At 50.0% G+C, this 20,552-nt stretch overlaps 1 protein-coding gene and 1 non-coding gene across 2 annotated transcripts in view; one reads left to right on the top strand and one right to left on the bottom strand.

Annotated features, from left to right (window-relative positions):
* The window catches only part of CLSTN1 (calsyntenin 1), a 66,650-nt gene that overhangs the window by 10,086 nt on the left and 36,012 nt on the right, over window positions 1-20,552 (bottom strand). The window contains exons 3-10 of the mRNA XM_036256845.1: window positions 13,726-13,755; window positions 12,367-12,565; window positions 9,271-9,479; window positions 7,574-7,723; window positions 7,284-7,469; window positions 4,913-5,161; window positions 4,474-4,595; window positions 838-1,000 (exon numbers count right to left, since the gene is read on the bottom strand). Coding sequence (XP_036112738.1) covers window positions 838-1,000; window positions 4,474-4,595; window positions 4,913-5,161; window positions 7,284-7,469; window positions 7,574-7,723; window positions 9,271-9,479; window positions 12,367-12,565; window positions 13,726-13,755 — 1,308 coding nt within the window. The remainder of the gene's footprint in view (window positions 1-837; window positions 1,001-4,473; window positions 4,596-4,912; window positions 5,162-7,283; window positions 7,470-7,573; window positions 7,724-9,270; window positions 9,480-12,366; window positions 12,566-13,725; window positions 13,756-20,552) is intronic.
* Window positions 3,026-3,150, top strand: LOC118627424. Its single transcript, XR_004959167.1, has one exon. It is a non-coding gene; the product is annotated as a small nucleolar RNA SNORA17 (small nucleolar RNA).

Below are 20,552 nucleotides of genomic sequence, written 5' to 3'. Positions count from 1 at the left end.
CCCTGCCGCTCTGAAGCCACGCAGCCCGGGGCCTGCTGCGAGGCACAGGTGACGCCATGCACACACCTGTCTTTCTGTGCTTTGGTAACTACATTTCAGTTTAATGGTTACCTGGGAAAATCTATGTATTCTATTTCATAGATTAATACGAAATTATCTGAGGGGCCCACACGCTTCCCCAGGCCACCGAAGGGCTCCATGGCACAGAAAGGGTTACACCTCCTGGACGCACCAGCTTCAGGGGCTCAAATCCTTGCTCCACGAGGACCCAGCTGGGAACACGGGCTCACTACTTCTCGGAGCTTGTTTCTGCAGCTATAAAAACAGCTTCCTCCCCACAGACTCACACAAGGATAACGAGACACTTATGCAAAGGAACTGGCACGGAGCTGCCACTTGGCGCAGATAAATGGCACCATGGCCCTTCCCGGTGCTCCAGCAGCATGTCCGTGCATCTCGCAAGCGCAGCGCCTGTCGGAGGCGCTCCCACCAGGCTGTCAAGCGCTGACCACTCTGGAAGTCCTCTGGCTGAAGCCTGTCGCCTCCGTGTTTTCATTAACTTTTCATCAAACGGATTAATTCACAGAATGTGCCTCAATTACAGTCTCCCGCTGTGCAATGCTCCCTCCCTCCCAGCCCCTGAACTTCAGGGAGCGCCCATCCACAGGGCCGCCGCGGAGCGGGCTCCAGCAATGCCCTGCGAGCGATGCCCGGGAAGGACGAGAAGGCGAGGGAAAGGAGGGGGAGGTACTGGGCACAGCCTGCTCCCACCAGCAGAGCAGACGGGACTCATCTCATTCCCGAGCCCGGGAGGCAAGGGGTGCTCGGGACTGTTACCTTGCCAGCAGGCGCCGACCACAAGCTGAGTCTCGATCTTGGCTGGGTGAAGCGGGAAGTCTTCGGTCACCGAGAAGGGCTCGTGAGAAACACCGTCCACGTAGAGCGTGACCCTTGGGATCTCCACGTTGAGGACGTAGTGGTGCCACTTCTCATCACAGACCTACGAGAGGCGGAAGGAGGAGTAGCGCGTGACGGCCCACCTCCCTCTCACCCAGAGTCACCACAGTGACAGCAATACAACCGCACATGGAGGACAAGTCACTGAGAAGAAATACGTGTCTTCCTAGAAAGAACAAGATTTTTAAAAAGTATCTAACAACAAAATACACCTCACCCAACATCTCACCAAAAAGGCCAAGGCAACACTATCGTCTCTAGGATATGTCAGACCAGGGGGCACTGCTCAACCCTCTTCCGCTGAGCGCGAACGTCCCATATCGCAGGATGGACGGCCCTGCCGCAGCCTGCCATGGGGTCACACTGACACGCCTTGTCTGCATCGAAGCCGCACACACCTCCTCTCGGAAGGCACACTGGTACATGTATTCTCCTTTCCCACTCAGAGTTGATGATCTACGTAAATAGGAATATAAGCTCAGCTGCCAAATTAAGCTGAGTTCCTCTCCTATCATGAAGGCGCATCTCCAGAGTGTCTCCCTGGCTGTCGGGGGGACAGTGGTCTGCAGACGCCAAGGCCCTTGCAGGTCTGGCGTCCCCTGACTTCTGGCTCTAGCGGAACAGGCAGACACTCAAGAACACAGAGAAAGAGATGTTGTGGGATAAAATTGTTTTAAATGTTCTTTGAAAAAGCTTACCCAATTTAAACTGCAAGAAACAAATGTGAAATCGAGACCCGAGACATCTGAATAAATGAAGTTACCAAAGCATACTCCCTAAAAAAGCAGCTGCAACTAATGTAAATTAGTTGAAATTATAGAAAAAAATTAACCCTTTAACACTGTATATTTATTATATATGTACACACATTACATGAAATATTTCTAAACAAAGGAACCACGCAGTAGTTCACTTGTGAGATTGATAAAACCGTAATTTTAGTTTAAGTCTCTATTTAAAAGAAGTTCTGATGGGAGAAGCTCCTTCAGAAAGCAGCTTTGCCCAGCCGGTGTGGCTCAGTGGTTGGGTGTCGACCCCTGCACCAAGAGGTCGCGGGCTCAATTCTTGGTCAGGACACGTGCCCAGGTTGTGGGTCCGATCCCCAGTGGGGGGCATGCAGGAGGTGGCCAATCGATGTTCTCTCTCATCGATGTTTCTATCTCTCTATCTCTCTCTCTTTCCCCCCTTCCTCTCTCTCTAAAATCAATAAAGAAAAAAAAGTATAAAAACAAAAAATTTAAAAAGCAGCTTCTATCACACCCTGGTTTATAAGTACTGCAGGTTTCCAGGGCGGCAGCAGAGTAACATTGTACTTAGCATCCAACACCCACGGCAACCCTGGCGACAAGGTGACCACTTAGCCCTGAACTGTGAGCAGGTGGGGAAAAGCAGTGGGCTTCTGATCCTGGGGCGGCAGAGGGCGGGAAGCATCTATTTTAACACCATGAAGATGCTAGAAAACAAGTCATTCTGACCAACTGTGTCTTTTGAAAGTAGTCAAACCTCGGTTTTCAAACATCTCCCATCTTTTAAAATTTTTTAATTTATTTTTCTTTATTGATTTGAGAGAGAGAGGAAGGGAGAGGGAGAAAGAGAGAGAAAAACATCAATGAGAGACTATCGACTAGCCGCCTCCTGCATGCCCCCCACTGGGGATTTGACTCACAACCTGGGCACGTGCCCTGACTGGGAATCAAACCAGAGACCTCTTGGTGCACGGGTCGACACTCAACCACTGAGCCACACTGGCTGGGCAAACATCTCCCATCTTGAACAATTCGGTTCTCAACCAAGTTGCTCACAAAAAAAAATGTCTCAGCTGTCAAACAAAACTTCAGTTCTCGACTCGACAACCCTTTCACACTAATACCTGTATGATCAGCCAACAGTCTCTCAGGTGACAAACAGGAGAGAATGCCTGAGTATGAGTCAGTTTACTGCTAAACTGCAAGTTGTTAACATCTCAGGAAATTGTGCTGTGAATATTTTTGTGGATTTTTTTTTTTTTTTTTGCTTTTGGGGGTCTGGAATGGATTTATTTCATTTACATTATTTCCAATGGAAAAAAAATGATGATTCGTTGCAGGTGTGGCTGCAGTGCCCCATTTGCGTCATGAGGTGGCAGAGAGCAGAGAGGCTGGTGTTCGCTCAGCGTTCTGGCCGTGAACGTCTGCAGACTGATGGCCTGACACTGGGCGCGGGTGCGGGGAGGCTGGTTTGTGCTGGCAGCCTGAACCCCCCCGGGTCAAAGCTCCTGCTTCTTCCCCAGCTCTTGGCGGCCCTCCGGTCACCAGGTTGTCATGCGCCCTGCAGCGGGAGGTAGGAGCCGGTTGCTGGCACAGGGATGAGTGGAAAAGGCAGATCAGAGGCCGAGGAGGGGCGTGGGCCTGGCCTGGTGCAGCCGCTCCGTGGGATGGACTGCAAGTGTGGCACAGTCACCCCAGGACTCCTTCAGGACAGGTGGGGGCTGCTGGACCAGCCCAGGTGTCGTCCTCGGTTCTGGAGCTTCTGGAAGTGAGCGGAGAGCCTGGGAGGGGCTGCCTGACGCCCCACAGCCTGCAGGGCAGCAGCTGCGGCAGCCCCGGGCCCTCGGTGCGGAGGGGTCTGCGGGGAGCCTTCCGACGGAACCAGCACATCATCGCAAGGGGTGCGGGGTAGCCCTGCAGTTGTGACTCTTACAATAAAGTAATCCACGTTTATTTACAAAAAAAAAAAAGATTCAGTTTTTCAAACAAATTGCTTCTTGTGCCCTGGCCAGTTTGGCTCAGCAGTTAGAGCATCGGCCTGCAGTCCAGAGAGTCCTGGGTTCAGTTCCTGCTAAGGGCACGTACCTCGGTTGCAGTTTGTCCCTGGCCCTGGTTGGGTTGTGTGGGTGGCAGCCACTCGATGTGTCCCTTTCATGTCGATGTTTCTCTCTCTCTTTCTCCCACTCTATTTGAACAAATAACAAACCAAAAACATTGCTTCTCGAACAGCCATCGGAACGAACTAAGTGAGAACTGTGGCCGCACCGAGTGCGTTCTGGCCCAGCTGCTGGGAAAGGCATGCCTGTGTCCAGAGGGGTGTCATGGGAGCCGCCTTAGCACCGGAAACTCCCTCCAGCTGGCGGCTCCTGCTGCGTCCGAAAGACGTCAAGCTTGCTGGTGCCTTGAGAATGTGAACACTCTCGGCACCGTTTGGGAGGCAAAGCCTTAAATGATGAATGAGCAAACGCAAGGATCTCAATCCCAACTTTTAAGCAAGGGCTGCTTTTTTAGAAAGTTATAACATGGTATTTTGCATTTAAAATATAATGTCTTTATATTACTATTTCATGTATAAAATACATATATGTAAAAATAACGTAGGCCTTCAGTGGACAGGAGTTCAGAGGACTTAATCTGCTCTCCTGTGACGCACAGACGCAGAACCAGAACCATAAGAATCCCTGCCCAGAAGCAGCCAGGCCCGGGTGAGGTCGGCACACCTTGTTCGTCTCTGGAAAGGGCAGAGTCGGCGAGTTTCCCATTCGCTCACCTGAGTCAACTTCCAGTGGAATTCTGCAGGTTTGTACTTCTTCTCTCCCGAAGGATCCTGACGGAGGAGGAAAATAAACCGGCAGCCGTGGACAAAGAGGGAATAATGGTGCCGGTTCATATCTGCAAAGAGAAATGTAACCGGTGAATTGCCAAATTAAGACCTGAGGGAGAAATAAAAGCTATTTCTTCAATGGATTTTGAAGACGGTTTTATCAACATAAATGAACTCCCCAGTTGGGCCAAGGCAGGGTCAGAAACAAACACAGTTGGGTTTCTACTTCAAATGCCCAAACACAGGGCGATGGTAGTACTGACAGGTGACCTGGTGCAAGACACAGAATGATGCATGTAACCAATCAGCCCCTGGGACCTCCGGGGAAGGTGTCCACAGCCACCGTGGTAGACACAGAAGCACCACCCTCCCCAGCAACGCTGACCTGCTTTGTCTGAGCTGCAGAGAATCGTCTCCTTCCTCTTGCCAAGAGGCCCGTGCCTCATCCACACAGAGATCGCAAAGGGCTCCTTCGGGTTAACAGAAACGACGCCATCGGGGATCCTGACCGCCTGAGTGCCATTGAACTCAAAGACCTGGTCGCTGTCGTGGCCGTTGTCAGTGGGGAGGCCGACGGTCCAGTTCAAGGAGCCATTCGGGGAAGGGAGCAGCTCCGCAGTGCCAGACGCTGCACCTAGAGCACCACAGTGACACTTGGTACGCAGCGTGGGCAGCCTCAAAGGCACAGCCCTCAAAGCCACGCTGATCACCATCCTTGTCTCAGGGTTTGTACAGTCACTAGATCCACTTTATTTTTCTCAAAAGGAAGGGCTTTTATTACAAGAAAAGTTCATAAATAATAAGCATGGATATTTGTTTAAAAGCTAGGAAGAAAAAAGAAGCATTACCTGTAAGCCACAATTCACATTTGCACACAAGCACTTCTAGTCCTTTATGAATATGTACATGTTGTAGAAATGGAGTCATGCGCACATACACACGTGCATTCCCACCCATCTCCTTCTAGAGCCTGAAGGAAAATGTCTGACCAGCAGTTCATCACACAGATACACCGTAACTGACTGAACCGACCTCCCTGGCGGACTGAGGTTGTCCCACATTTTTTCCTAAGATAAACCTTGCCTTGATGAACACGTTTGCGTGTCTCCATGATCACTCCCTTAGAATAAACTCCTAGAAATGGAATTACTAAGCCAGGGGAAAAAAAGCATGAAAAAATTATCAGCTATTTTACACACTACTTTTTTTCTTTCTTTTTTTTTTTTTTTTTAATCCTCACCAGAGGACATTTTTCCATTTTTTGTTTAGGTTGAGTGGGGGGGAGAGAGAGGATCAGAGAGAGAGAGAGAAACATCGATGTGAAAGGGACACATCGAGTGGCTGCCACCCGCACAACCGACCAGGGCTGGGGACAAACTGCAACCGAGGTACATGCCCTTAGCGGGAACCGAACCCGGGTCTCTCAGTACCGCAGGCCGACGCTCCAACCGCTGCGCCAAACCGGCCAGGGCACTACTTTTTTTCTTAAATATGTTTTTATTGATTTTTGAGAGAGAGGGAGAGAGATAAACATCTTTGGCCGCCTCCTGCACACCCCCTATTAGGGATTGAGCCCACAACCTGGGCATGTGCCCTGCCAGGAATCAAACCGGGACCTCTCAGTCCATGGGGCAACGCTCAGTCCACTGAGCCACACCAGTCGGGCCAAGCTCCCTTTTTAAAACAATCTGTCCGTATAAGACTTTGCAAGCGCTCCCAGCCACGCTCTCCTTGACGTCTCAATTCCTAGGAGCTACATGATTTGGCTGGAATAACCTGATCACTAGAATAATATCTGACCTTGGTCCACACTCCCGTTCTGCCACTTCCTCCTGAAAGTGTGATTTTGGGCGAGGACTTGGTCTCGCTCAGTCTCAATTCCTCTGAAAGACGAGGCCACTGCTGCCTCCGTCGTAGGCCCGATGGGAAGTCAATGAAACAACTCGCGGAGACACCCAGCATACAGGGAGCACTGACCAATAACACTCTTCCCCTTCTTCCCACCTTTACACTACTCTGCTGAGAAAATGTTCATGTAATACCATTAAAAAAATGGCATTACAAGAAGGTAAGTTTTATACATTATTCTTATATACATAATTCAATACAGAAAACATTCCAGACCTCTTGACTTACATGGATTGGGTACATGGTTATGAATACTTGGACTCAGAGTCGTAAAACACTTTGGTATATTAATCACTGGGAGGTGCCACGACACGTTTTCCCATTTGCTTATTCACCATATAGCACTTACCTGTAGTTTTTTCTTCCGTCCCCAAATAAACATCTCGTTTCATTTAAAACTCCCTCCACGTATATAATTTCTATTTTGATGATTCTCAATGTATGTCGGAAAAACAGTCTTCAGATCAGTGATTCTTAAAAATGCACATAAGCCTAGTCGGGTGGCTCAGTGTTTGCGCGTCATCCCATGCACCGAGAGGTCTCGGGCTCAATGCCCAGCAAGGAGCGTACAGGAGGCAGCCGATCGATGTTAATGTTTCTCTCTCATTAATGTTTCTATCTCTCCTTCTCTCTCTAAAATCAATTTTTAAAAAACGTATTTTAAAAAATGCACATAAAATAACATTTTCAACAGACTTTCATGGGGAATGTACCCCATCTGGTAGGACAATTAGCCGGAGAGGCAGCAACAGCCACGTCAGAAAGTCAGAGTCTGTTCTAGGTAATGACCATGAACACCCCCCCACACACACACACACTTCCACATGGGGGTGCCTCTGGCTCCTTACCACAGAGCCGGTGAAGGGACTGCTCAGAGTAGGTGTCGCGGTCACACCCTTTCCCTATGTGGCTGGTCTCCAGCTCCAGCTTCACCTGCACCGAGGCCACTGATTCCTCACAGGTCTCGAGGTGGGCGTTCGGGAAGAGGGCCAAAGCGCCGGTGCCCGGCTCGTACTCGACCTTGCTGTTCCATCCTACGTGGGCCACAAGTCAGTGGGAGGAGAGGAGGAAACACACAGGTTTCTGTGCCGTACAGACGTAGGAACAGGGGTGAGCAGAGAGATGCGAAGGGGCTCACCTTGCCACCCAGGGGTGCAGCTGGGCCTGATGCTGATCTTGACCAACACGTCCTCGGCTGCTCTTTTCTTCCCGCAGTCGTGGGCCGTGACGGTCAGCTTGTACTGGTGTTCCTTCCCATAGTCCAGCTTCTCCGTGTTCTTTATGTAACCTTCCAGGGAAAAGCAGCGGTGAGAACCCAGACCCAGGCTGGTTTCACTTCCGCCCTCTGCCGGAACTCGAACTGCACGTGTCCCGGCCCTGGACCCACTGACGGGAACCACCTGAGACAGCGCGCCGCCTGCGCTCGAACAGCAAGCCCGCCGCGGAGCCCGCGCAGCTCACCTCCATTTATTCTTAGACAGTTTCGGACTGTTTTCATATTTACTTCAAAATTTACATATAGCAGAATAAAAAAGATAAAGTAATTCAAGTTCTTCAAATATTAAATATAAGAGCAAGCTGCTTTAAATACTTCTTTTTTTATTTTGTTTTTTTATCCTCACCCGAGGACTTTTTTTCCCCGTTTATCTTCAGATAGAGCAGGAGGGAGACAGGGAGGAATGGAGAGAGAGAAATATTGACGTGAGAGAGACACATCGAGTGGTTGCCACTCACATGACCAACTGGGGCCGGGGACAAACTGCAACCGAGGTACATGCCCTTAGCGGGAACCGAACCCGGGTCTCTCTGGTCCAGGGGCTGATGCTCTAACCACTGAGCAAAACTGGCCAGGGCTAAATACTTTTTGCTAAAAGTTTACTTTATGACAGAGAGAGAGATTTCCTCCCCACCCACTAGAAGCGAAGCCTGCTTTTGACCTTGAGCAAAGGTGTCTGCAAAGTGCTTGCCGTGTCGGTAATTTTGGCAGATTCTGGACTGTGCATTAACAATGGAGACACTACATCATCCTGAAGCCATAACCTCATCAGGCAGTTAAACTCTAGAATGAGCTGATTCTATCCAACGACTGAGGATGGAGGGGCCTGCAAGCCTCATCCAGATGCATGCTGACTGAGAGTTCAGAAGATAAAAACAGCGACATGATAGGCAGGGGATTTACTAGACTTATGGGAAAGGAAAAGGAACCCCCAGCAGAGGTCACAGGCTTTCAGGGAACAGAATAAACACTGAACCGTGAAACACACACACCCTAGGTCTCTGCTATGGACCGGATGTTCCTGTCCCCCAAAGTTCACATGTTGGAGTCCTAACCCTCGGTGTGGCCATTTTAGAAAGTGGGGCCTTTGGGAGGAACTTGGGTTTCGGGGAGGTGATGAGGGGGAGTCCCCATGTTGGAATTAGAGGCCTTATCAGAGGAGGAGGAGACCAGAAAGCTCTGTCTCTCCTGCCCCGTAGACACAGAGAGGTGGCCTCTGTACGCCAGGAACGCGGGACCCTGAATGGGCTGCACCCGGACCTGGACTTCCCAGCCTCCGGAACTGAGACACAACTGCCTGTTGTTCAAGCTGCCCAAATGGACTGGGTGTCCAATCTGTGAGTCACTGAAACATCGAGTTTAGTCTTGAGACTGGCTGGCTTAGAAGGGACAGCCTGCATGGACTGCCCCTTAGAAGGGACAGCCTGCATGGACTGCCCCTTAGAAGGGACAGCCTGCATGGACTGCCCCTTAGAAGGGACAGCCTGCATGGACTGCCCCTTAGAAGGGACAGCCTGCATGGACTGCCCCGTAGTGGGGAGCGGCCGCCCCGTTCTCACCGTCCTTGTCGACAGTGAAGGGCACGTCCGGGGTGACGATTTCATAGCTGCAGATCTGGCTGAACTGAGGGGAGCAGTCTGCGTCCACGGCCTCCACCCTCAGGATGCTCTCGTACCGCTTCCCCTCGACGACTGTCGCTTGGTAGGACTTCTCCTTGAATACAGGTGCGTATTCATTAACATCGTTCACCTGGATGTGGACAGTTGCCCTGGAAGGGGAAAAAGAACTGCATTATCTTTTTATCCCCCCCAAATTCTGCCCTATTTTTAAATTTTCTTTTCCTGATACCTTTTATTAAATTTTATAGTAAAGATAAAAGTTAAAAATTAAACTATTCATGCCTGTCCGGTGTATCTCAGTGGTTGAGCGTTGACCCCTGCACCAAGAGGTCACCGGTTCAATTCCCAGTCAGGGCACATGCCCAGGTTGTGGGCCCAATCCCCAGTGGGGGGCATCCAGTGGGGGGCATGCAGGAGGCAGCCAGTCGATGTTCTCTCTCATCGATGTTTCTATCTCTCTCTCTCTCTCTATAAAAAAAAAAAAAAGATAAAAAAAATTAAACTATTCATTGTTTTTAGTTTAGCGTGGAGACAACAGGAAAGTTAAAATTTGGGTTGATTTTTCCAGGTCCTAGGAATAAGGCAGCTGGTAAGAAAGCAGTAACACAGTCCTGGACAGGTGGCTAAGTTGGTTGGTCCTATGTACCAAAAAGGTTTCAGGTTTGATTCCTGGTCAGGGCAATATCTATGTTGTGGGTTTAATCATGGTCGGGGCACGTACAAGAGGCAACCGATCAATATTTCTCTCTTACATCAATGTTTCTTTCTCTCTCTCTCTCTGCCCCCCACCCTTATAAGTTAATTCAAACATATCCTCAGGTGAGGATATAAAAAAACAAAAAAGCAGTAACATAAAATAAGAGACACCCAGGATGCTATCTGACAACACTGGACAGGGCATGCAGAAGGGGATAAACTATATCAGATGTGGGTTAGCTCTCTTTATCACAAAGTTAAAAATATTTTGTTGCAAAACACAGAAACAACTAGAGCCAAAGGAAGAAGGGGTGAGGAACAAGCTGGAAGATGGGAACTGGTGAGCACTGAAACGAGGCTTGTCCTGCTTCCATGGACAGGGACCATTCGCGGCGTGTGCCTGGGACACCACCCACTGTTGATTCAGCAAACAAGGGGCCTCAACGTGACCTCAATGCTGCCCTTCCTGACGAACCCCATGCTGCCAGGTTCCATCTCCCCAGCTTGGCACAGTCAGACCAAGACAGAAAACTGCTGGTCTTAAGGGCTATTGATCAGGACGTGTTCCGAATGAGACAAGATCTCTGACCAAAATAAGACCCTTTTCAAGGAAAACAGTGTGTAACAAGTATAAGGAGTGGTTCATTGGCACTCGCACCCCCACTGTTCACCAAGACCCTCTAGACCTCAACGCCATCCACCCCATCCGTCCATCCATCCACCCCATCCATCCACTCACCCCATCCATCCATTCACCCCATTCATCCATCCACCCCATCCATCCATCTATCCATCCATTCACCCCATCCATCCATCCACCCCATCCATCCATCCACCCCATCCATCCATCCACCCCATCCATCCATCCACCCCATCCATCCATCCACCCCATCCATCCACTCACCCCATCCATCCATTCACCCCATTCATCCATCCACCCCATCCATCCATCTATCCATCCATTCACCCCATCCATCCATCCACCCCATCCATCCATCCACCCCATCCATCCATCCACCCCATCCATCCACTCACCCCATCCATCCATTCACCCCATTCATCCATCCATCCACCCCATCCATCCATTCACCCCATTCATCCATCCATCCACCCCATCCATCCATTCACCCCCATCCATCCATCCACCCCATCCATCCATCCACCCCATCCATCCATCCACTCCATCCATCCATCCACCCCCATCCATCCATTCACCCCATCCATCCATCCACCCCATCCATCCATCCATCCATCCATCCATCCACCCCATCCATCCATCCACACCATCCATCCATCCAGCCATCCCTTACAGCTATCTATTCCTTCCATCCAGACAGCCATCCATCCCATCTATCCATCTATCCATCCATTTATCCATCCATCCAGCCATCCATCACAATAGTTACATGACATCCTCTCACCCACTTGCCCATCTTTCCTGAGTCAATGTACTAAGTAGAAACTGAGATGTAACAAAATTGAGTTGACCTAATGACAAAGGGCAGGTGAGTGGCAGAAGAAAGACTAGATTCGAGCTCCATGTCTTACCCAGAGCCCTCTCCGCTAGACCAGCATCCTCAACTGGTGGGAAGGATGTAATCACACCCTGGGCCAGACACGCAAGTCGCTTTCTTCCACCAGCTCAAATTTACAGACAAAAGATAAACATAACTACAAAATATCTTTCTAGGGAAAAGTGGGCTTTTTGTATTTTCACTGTAGGGCCTTTGTTTCTTTACTAGGGTATTTGGTGAATTCAATCACTCACATTCATCTAAACTACTGTGTGCCAAGTCATGTGCAAGGGTCTCCAATCAAACTGCTATGTCATGATGGACGACTGAGCACTGTTTTCTTCTTTTATTATGTTTTTATTGACTTTAGAGGGAGAGGAAGGGAGGGAGAGAGAGAGGGAAACATTGATGTGAGAGAGAAATATCAATCGGCTGCCTCCTGCACGCCCCCTGTTGGGGATCGAGCCTGCAACCCAGGCATGTGCCCTGGCCAGGAATCGAACCAGGACCTCTCAGTCCATGGGATGACACTCAATCCACTGAGCCACACTGGCCGGGCCTTTTATTTATTTTTTATTGATTTTTAGAGACGGAGCAACACTGACTTGTTGTTCCATATACTTCTGCACTCACTGGCTGAGTCGTGTGTGCCCTGCCAGGGAGGAAAACCTGCAGCCTTGGCGCATCAGGACAACGCTCTGACCAAGTGAGCTCCCCGGCCAGGGCTGAGAACTATCTTCCATTTCAAAAGACCACCGAGTCCTGGGGCCTGGGGCAATAACGGTCACGCCTGTCTTCTCCCACACTCTCTGCCCAGCTTACTTACTTATGAGACTTCTTCGAGTTGGCACTGCCGTCCGGCCCCCTCCCGCAGTCATAGGCCTGGATGGTGAACGTGTAGTCTTTCTGCAGCTCACAGTCTAGTTTCTCTTTAGAACGAATCAGGCCCTCGCCTGTGGATTTATCCACCACCACTGCGTCAAAGGGGACATTCTGCCCATGGATTTTAAATCCACAAATCTCACCTGGGGAGTCAAAGCAGCACAGGTTAGAATTTCTGCCACTCGCACCCTCTGCACGAGTCAGCCCTCCCCCCCAAAGAAATCAAAGACCACAATTCGGCAGCCAGGGGTTGAGAGGGTCTGTGGACAAAGCAGGGGCGTTTGTGCTTGGTAACAGGGTAAGTTCTGGGGCTTTAGTACAAAGAAGCAGGCTCTGGCTTTCCAAGCAACTTGTTTCACTTTGCATCCATTCATGCAGGAATACAAAAGAGAGAAAGAGAAAATATAGACAGGCATTTCACAGGAGTACTTAGGTCAGCTCCAGGGTCAAAGTGGTCTCATTAGCAAACAGCCAAGGCCTGATAACACGGAGAAACCGCCCCAGCTACCGGGGACAGCTGGGCAGCTATTTTGGTTTGGACCAGAGAGAAGGCTACACGCACAGTTAAGTGTTGAGAGAGGAAGAAGCGTGAGATATAGGTTCAGCACCATAATTACAGAAAGTCTGTCAGGAAAAAAATCAGAAGAAACAAGTCTTCCTGTGCAATGAGCCTGGCTAAAATTAGGGAATCAAAGCAAACTACTGAACAAGAAAGGTAGAAATACCAACTTTTCAGGCATCCATTTCAACAGCTAGTGTCTACCAGTGAGATGCAGTGCCCATTACGGGGAGATTTGCTAGACTGTCCCTTGTTTCGGACTGTTCCCCATCACACCCGAAAAGGAAGCCTGACTAGGAACTTAGGGTCACCTAAGTTGGCTCACCAGCATAACTAGGAGTTAAAATCTAGGTTCCATTCTTGCCCATGGGAGAACAAATAGAAATGTGTCGATGTATATATAAAACTTCGCAAAATATATTTCACTTAAAAATATGACAGACCTCTTCCAAAATTACAACTAATAGAAAATGGTTATGACGTGAATCTCTTAAGTTCAGTTATGAAAAAAAAGTACAATATTTTCCATATAGTTCAAATGGATGTCTGATTTCCGGATATTTCTAACCAAGGGTTTGGTTACATACAATTTCCATCAATATTTTTAAAAATAGAAACAAAGTAGGAGAATAAATAGGGTAAAAGAACATGACAGCTTCTTCTGTTTAAGGGCTGATTCCCAATTTTATAAACAAAGTTAGTGGGTTAATATTCATAGGAGGGATAGAAAGAACCCTTTATCACCTTCTTTGGTGACTGTCACCTCAAAACTCTCTAAAGGGAGAAAAGATAAACCCATGTCAGTAATACAGGAAAGAACGAAGACGGAACAACAAGGAGAAAAGTCAAAGATGCACATGTTACATAGAAAAGCTTGACACCACTGAACAGTGAGCTCAGAGCCAATTGCTGGAGGGGCTAGAGCAAAGCCGGACCTTCACAAAAGTCTCTGAGTCCCACTTACCATGAACTACTGCGTACTTTCTGAAAGCACGCAGACCTGCCCATGAAATACTGCTGCAGCGTCCTGACACCCTCAGACGCGGTAGGACTTCACAGGGACGCTTTCACGATACTAGTTCAGACACCTATTTGTTCTTCAGTTTTCAGATTTTTGTTTTCAATGTGAGTTCCTGTGGTTAGTCTGGTACCATTCAATTTACGATTAGAGTAAATGAAACAAACAGTTGGAGCCGTGCTTTTATTTTAATCCTTTGTTCTTGAGCTGAATAAATAACAGTGTTTTCTAATCTAATCTTGTTCTAATGCAACCAAGGCAACAAATATAATCACCTCTTTGAACGGAACATCTGCGTAAATGGGAACTGAAACCAGATTCGGTAGTCACGGTGGTGACGCCACAGTGGCCGGCGTTTCACGGTGGAAACACGGGGCCAGCGGGCCCACACACCCCCTTCCCTCCCCAGGACACCAGACGAGCAGCGCCCCACTGCCCCACCACTGGGGCCTCACCGGGGCACCTTCGCTCTCCCAAGGGTCTCACAGCCTGAATCCCCTTGCTTTTCTTAAAAAATGGTTTTACCATATATTTGTATACCCCCAAATAGTGTTGTTTCCTCGTGCTTGTGTTTGAGGTTTGGAAAATGTACCGGACAGTGTAGAATTTTTGTGACTTGCCCCCTCACTGGACCTGAGGGTCTGAGACCCAGTGGCCCGGATGGCGCGCAGCCACGGCGCACTCTTGGCCCGGCCGCGTGAGTGGGGACCCGGGGAGAACACAGGCGCGGAGGCAGGACGCTGCCGGCGGAGGGCAGCCCTCCACCGCTGTCCAGCGCCAGCTCTCGGCCGTCCACGCACGGCCCTGGACAGCGCTGTCCGCGTTCCTGCTGCACCCACACATCTGTGCTGCCAATGCCGCAGCCACACGGGCTGTGTCAAATTAAATTAAAATTCATGTTAAAATAAACAAATGCAGTTCCTCCGGCGCACTGGCCGCATTTCAACAGCCACACGTGCCTCGTAACCACTGAACGGAGAATGCGGACCGAACCCGGCCCGCGTCGCAGCGGCCTGCGGATGGCACTGCCCCGTCCGGTGGGCAACCTACGGCCTGCAGGCCAAACCCACCGGTGTCACTTTTTGAACAGCCTGTGTGCTAACGGTTATTTTTTTTTTTGGTACGTGCCCCTAGCGGGAACCGAACCCAGGGCTCTCTGGTGTGCAGGCCAACGCTCCAACCGCTGAGCCAAACCGGCCAGGGCTATTTTTATCTTTTTAAATATTATATGAAAATTGTATGAAATTCACATTTCGGTGCCATAAGCAAAGTTGTACTGGAACACAGACGTTCATTCGTTTTTGTATTGTCGAAGGCCGCTTCCCACTACGGTGGCAAAGGTGAGACCCGGTGGGCCCCGAACCTAGACACCTCATCGCCAGCCTTGACCGAGAGGCACACAGGAGCAGCACTCTGGGCACAGACACGCAGACTGTCTCCGGAACGTGCTGATGCTGCACTGGGCTCGCACCTCTGAGCTGCGTAACAGTCTGCATTTCAAAGTAGGGCGAGCTGCCAGCTTTCCCTCAGAGAAAACTCCTCGGTTTCAACCCGGGCTGACTGCTCCGAGGGGAGAGCACCGAGGTGTCTGCGTGATCTGAGCCGGCGGAGCTGCGGCTACTGCGCGGCTACTGCGTGGCTTCCGACAAAGGCTGTGCGCAGGCAGGTGGACGCAACACCTGGGCACACACGGGCCCGGGCAACGCCGCCCTCGGCAGGCACTGTTGGATATTAGTCAGGCCATGTCCTTGAGATGGTTTCTGTGAGAAGCAGAACCATCTACCAATAGGTTAGACTCCCGAAATCTGCCTCTGAGATTTCAGACAGGGAGGAGCAGGAGGGGGAATGTGGACGTGGGAGGGCAGTGGGTGCTTCATTTTACACCCCAGTGTTCCGGGGAGGCGTCACTGATAGAGGACACCTGAGTGGAAACCGGAAGCCACGGAAACGTGATGCCTGGGTGAGCACTGCAGGCAGAGGAGCCCGGAGGTCCCCGCAGCTCCGCTGGCTACACGAGACCTGCACCCTATCCCCAGGCGAGAAGGGAATGACCGAGAGTTCTGAGCAGAGAAACGACATGTTTCTTCCATTCCGAGTCTCCATCTGGCTGCTGTGCTGAGTATCTGTCTGAGGGCAACGATGGTTACTGGGGCAAGCCAGGCATGAGATGGTGAAGGCCAGAGCAGGGGAACACGGGGTGGACAGAAGTGGTCAGATGTGGGATGTGCTCTGACAGTCAGGCCAAGGCTGTGGGATTCCACGTGAGAAACTGCAAGGAGGAAGCTGCCTTCCGCCGACACGGGGGAGCCTTGGGGAGGTGGGGGGGCTGCACTGTAGCTTTTTTTTTTTATCCTCACCCGAGGACATTTTTCCTTTTTTTTTTTCAGGTAGAGTGGGAGGGAGAGAGAGGAACAGAGAGAGAGAGAGAAACATCGACGTGAAAGGGACACATCGAGTGGCTGCCACCCACACGACCAACCAGGGCTGGGGACAAACTGCAACCGAGGTACATGCCCTTAGCGGGAACCGAACCCGGGTTCCTCTGGACCGCAGGCCGATGCTCTAACCGCTGAGCCAAACTGGCCAGGGCTGCACTGTAGCTTTGAATATGCATCTACACTACAACGTCTGAAGGAATCGTTGTCTCAAAGGTATGGTCATCAAATATAAGAATATAAGTTATTTGGACACCCATTAGGTATTTCCAGATTGCTCTCTGAAAGATTCGATTCATTTACAATGGGAACAGCAAAATATATATATTTGTATCTTTTCCACACGATTATTACGTTGGCTACTCGAATGGCTGCATCAACAGATTTTGGTGCCTCAGACCCACGGGCACTTATTAAATGGGCAGGCAGGCCGGGTCCTTTTGCCTAGATGACGTATAAGCCCTCTGGCCAGGTGGCCACCTGCAGAGCTGGCGCAGCACAGGCTTCCCGACCGGACGCCTGACCCTATGCACCTGGGCTCAGCCGTCACCTGTAAACAGGCCAGGCGCGCACGTCACGGGTCCATCTATGTGCTCCACCTAGGAGCCCAATACCAACGCGGAAGACGAATCCAAGTGCAGCAAGGCCGGGGGCGAGTGGACAAGATGAGATCTGATGAAGGCTAAACTACGGCAGTTTCTAAAAGAAAGACTCGGGGACTTTTAGGAGGATGGACAGGACGCAGTAACAACTGGAGAGGGAGAGCGAAGGGCTCTGGAGCGACTCCCTGGGTTCTGGCTGATGGTGCCACGCAGGGAATGGAGGCACTGAGAAAGAGAAAGACAGGAGGAAGTTCTGCTTCATTTGTCCAACGCCTTGCTTCCGGAGGGTTTTAAAGCCAGACATTAGACTGTTTCTTCCATACAAAATTCACTAGATGTCTCTAACAGATAGACTTTTTCTTTACCATAACTACAGAAACATCACAGAGCTAACAAAAATTCCTCAGATGTTTCAGTGAGTTTCCTACTGTCTCTCAAAGGACACTCGGCTTTTGCCCCTCCTCCTCCACAGCAGGGACCAATTCCCATCAGCAACACCCCACTCTCCCAGGAGCTGGTTTTCCAAACTTTAGGTTGCCACTGACTCACTCTTCTTCCTTCTCTCCTCTACCACCGATGTACAGGTCTATTTGTTACGTACGGGACAACTGTGTACACGCAGCTACACGCACCGATTACGTGGCGTTACATGGTGGTGACTACCTGTAGAGGTGCATCTCCTCCCCTCTGCATTCTCAGACCTCTCTCCTGGACTCACCCTCTCTCAACCTTTGCGAGGAAGGCCTCTCAGAATCACCTGTCAGAGTCTGTCCTTTTTCTGCCCGGCCCCTTCCCACTCATTTCAGGCCACGTGCACCTGCTCTGCTAATAAGTCTACCTGAAGCCCTACTCTCCTTGTGCTGGAATGCCCACCAGGTTTCCGGGACAACTTCTCCAGCTGCGCTAGCCCCAGAGGGGACCACACCTCTCCCATCTCTCTCCTGCTCACTCCCCTAAGATCATCTAAAACAGTCTAAAGGGACTTTACCACCAAACTTTTAAAATGCAAAACATAAAACTATAACAACAGATGAACCCAACATAGTACAGATTTGATTTCTCAAGATCCAAAGTCACGTCCAGGGCTCCTGGTTGACAGTGTTTGGCCTTCATGTTCCTTGTCCATCCCTCTGAGAAACCTGGCTTCACTTCTTTCCAAGTCTCCTTCCAAACCCGGGTCTAACCTCAAACTGCACTGCTCTTCCTCGAGAGCAGGGGTGCCTCCGGAGCCCGGCCGACAGCCTCCCACTCTCGGGTCACCCTGCCCTCGCCCGCACGCTCATGGGGGTCACGAGTGCCGGCTCCAACAGTTAGCTTCTCTGGTTGCAAGCAACAGAAGCCCATTCCAGCTAACTCAGGCAAAAGGGACTTCACTGAAAAGCCATCACGAGCTCATGAAATTGACTGCAGGCCAGAGAAAGGGACTTGGAAACAGCTCGAGACCAGGAAACAGGGGCCACAACAAGCCCAGATGGACCACAAGCTCAACTGGTATTAATTAGCATCTTTGTCTCTCTGCTCAACATTCACATGCCAAGGAGAGAGCATCTGGTCAGCCTAGCTTGGGTCGTGCATGCGCTCGGCTGGGAAGGGCGCGGTACCGGGACCCACCGAGCTGGACCCAGGGAAAAGGGACCCCTGCTGAGCAGCAGCAGCTCCCACTTAGCAGTTAGCTCCCTGCTAACCCAACTCTCCGCCTCACCCGCTCTCTTTACTCGGCCATGGTGCCCGCTCGCCAGCCGACATCCAGGCTGATGCTTATTTTTGGTGACTGGTCCCAGGCTGGTTTCTGGGACCTGAATTATCAGTGCTTTGAGAACAAGGGCCAACTTTTATGCTTCTTTATATTCTCCAAAGACCTAGCACAGTTATCTAATAGTCAGTGATTACTGATCCCAAACCATCCCTGGAGGCAGCTGCATCCAGAGTGAGTTCCCGCTAGTCAGTGACTGACTTCTGTCTGCTACTCTACTGACACTGCCTTATATTAATTAGGCTGAGCACAGGAAATTTCCAATAGTCCATATTTTCAAATGTTTTGATCGTTTCAACATATAAAAATGGCAATTTCATGTGGCTTCACCAAATACATCCACCGCTGCTGCAAACACGTCAGCCCATCACATGTGCTAGGGCAACACTGAGGGCAGAGGCGCTGAGGGCGGAGGTGTGCGGCCCTTGGCCCCATTGGCCGCAGGGCTCCAGTCACATAAATGACAAAGACTATGGAGAAAAGGCTCACAGGCCAGTGTTGGTTCTAATAAACTATTGAAGAGAATCAAGTTTCCATTCTAACCCTGAAATGTCTTTTGGATTCCACTTATATCACAATTGTTCAACTAATCTTGTAAAATCTCTGTACTCAGTCTGGGAAATCAGGAAAAAGATGCTGGAATGAAACCACCTACTAAAAAGAAGCCTGAAAAAGGGGGGCTGACAAGGTGAGGTGCTTGGCACCTGACGTGGGGGGTGAAGGGACAATTGTCAAAAAGGCAACAATGTGGCCTGTGTAAGGGGTTCAAGTTCTGAGTTCCCCATCAAATACACAAAATGGACAACACTATTTCTTACCCACCTCCTCTCAGGCTTTTAGCAGATTAAGGAAAAGTGGTTGAATAAGAAATTTAATCATTTTAATTTCTTAAACTACTTGACAAATACAAAGACTTTATTTTCCTATTTCATCCAACAACAACAAAAAAAACAATTGGGGCCAGACCCTGTGTGTTCAATAGGAACTTCTGATTAGTGACAATTTATACTGCACTTTGGTGACTAAGCTGCCACCCATGTCCTTATTTCAGAAGTTTGACGAGCAGTCTCCGGCGGCTGCCCACACATTCTTGTGATGGGGTAAGTAAAACTGCGAACCAGGATGTTTCTAACGTTTTAAAGATAATGTCCTGAGAGCCGCCAGTGAACCTATACATCGAGGCTGGAGCCGGACCACCTGGAGGGAAGGGGGCGCTATCACTCATGAGCTGTGTGATCTTGGGCAAACTCATGCGCTCCTCCTACGATATTTACAGTGTCAACTAGTCCCAGGCCCTGGTCTAGCTACAAACACAGGGCTGTGTAGAGCTGACACTTCAGAATAGAGAGAGGCCGGAGAGAGTCAATACAGAGCTCCCGACTGCAATCACTTCTCAGAATGCAGGAAATGCCAGGAATGTGTAAGCCCGCTCAGAAACATAAGCTAGATAATCCGGTTAGAGTGGTTTCCAGAGACTGACCATCACTCCCCCAAAGAGGAACATATATGTAACTGAACATGGCCTGCAGGGGCTGTGTGTCCCTGCGCAGACACACACTCAAAAATCTATTAGTCCCAGAGGACACCGATATGCAATGCTAAAAATTATTTCAAATTCAGGGGAAGGAGGGAATAGACAGGAGAATCACCTCAGCTACTAGACAAATACCGTGTGCATTCATGGCATTGGGAGCTTCCTCTCCTGTCTATCTGATCGGATTTCCCTCTAAAAACCAATAAACAGCCCTGGCTGGATTGGCTCA

The sequence above is a fragment of the Molossus molossus genome, unplaced genomic scaffold (genome assembly GCF_014108415.1).
Source record: "Molossus molossus isolate mMolMol1 unplaced genomic scaffold, mMolMol1.p scaffold_m16_p_12, whole genome shotgun sequence".
Lineage (NCBI taxonomy): Eukaryota > Metazoa > Chordata > Mammalia > Chiroptera > Molossidae > Molossus > Molossus molossus.
Note: the sequence above shows the minus strand (reverse complement) of the source record. Positions and strands in the feature narration are given on the sequence as shown.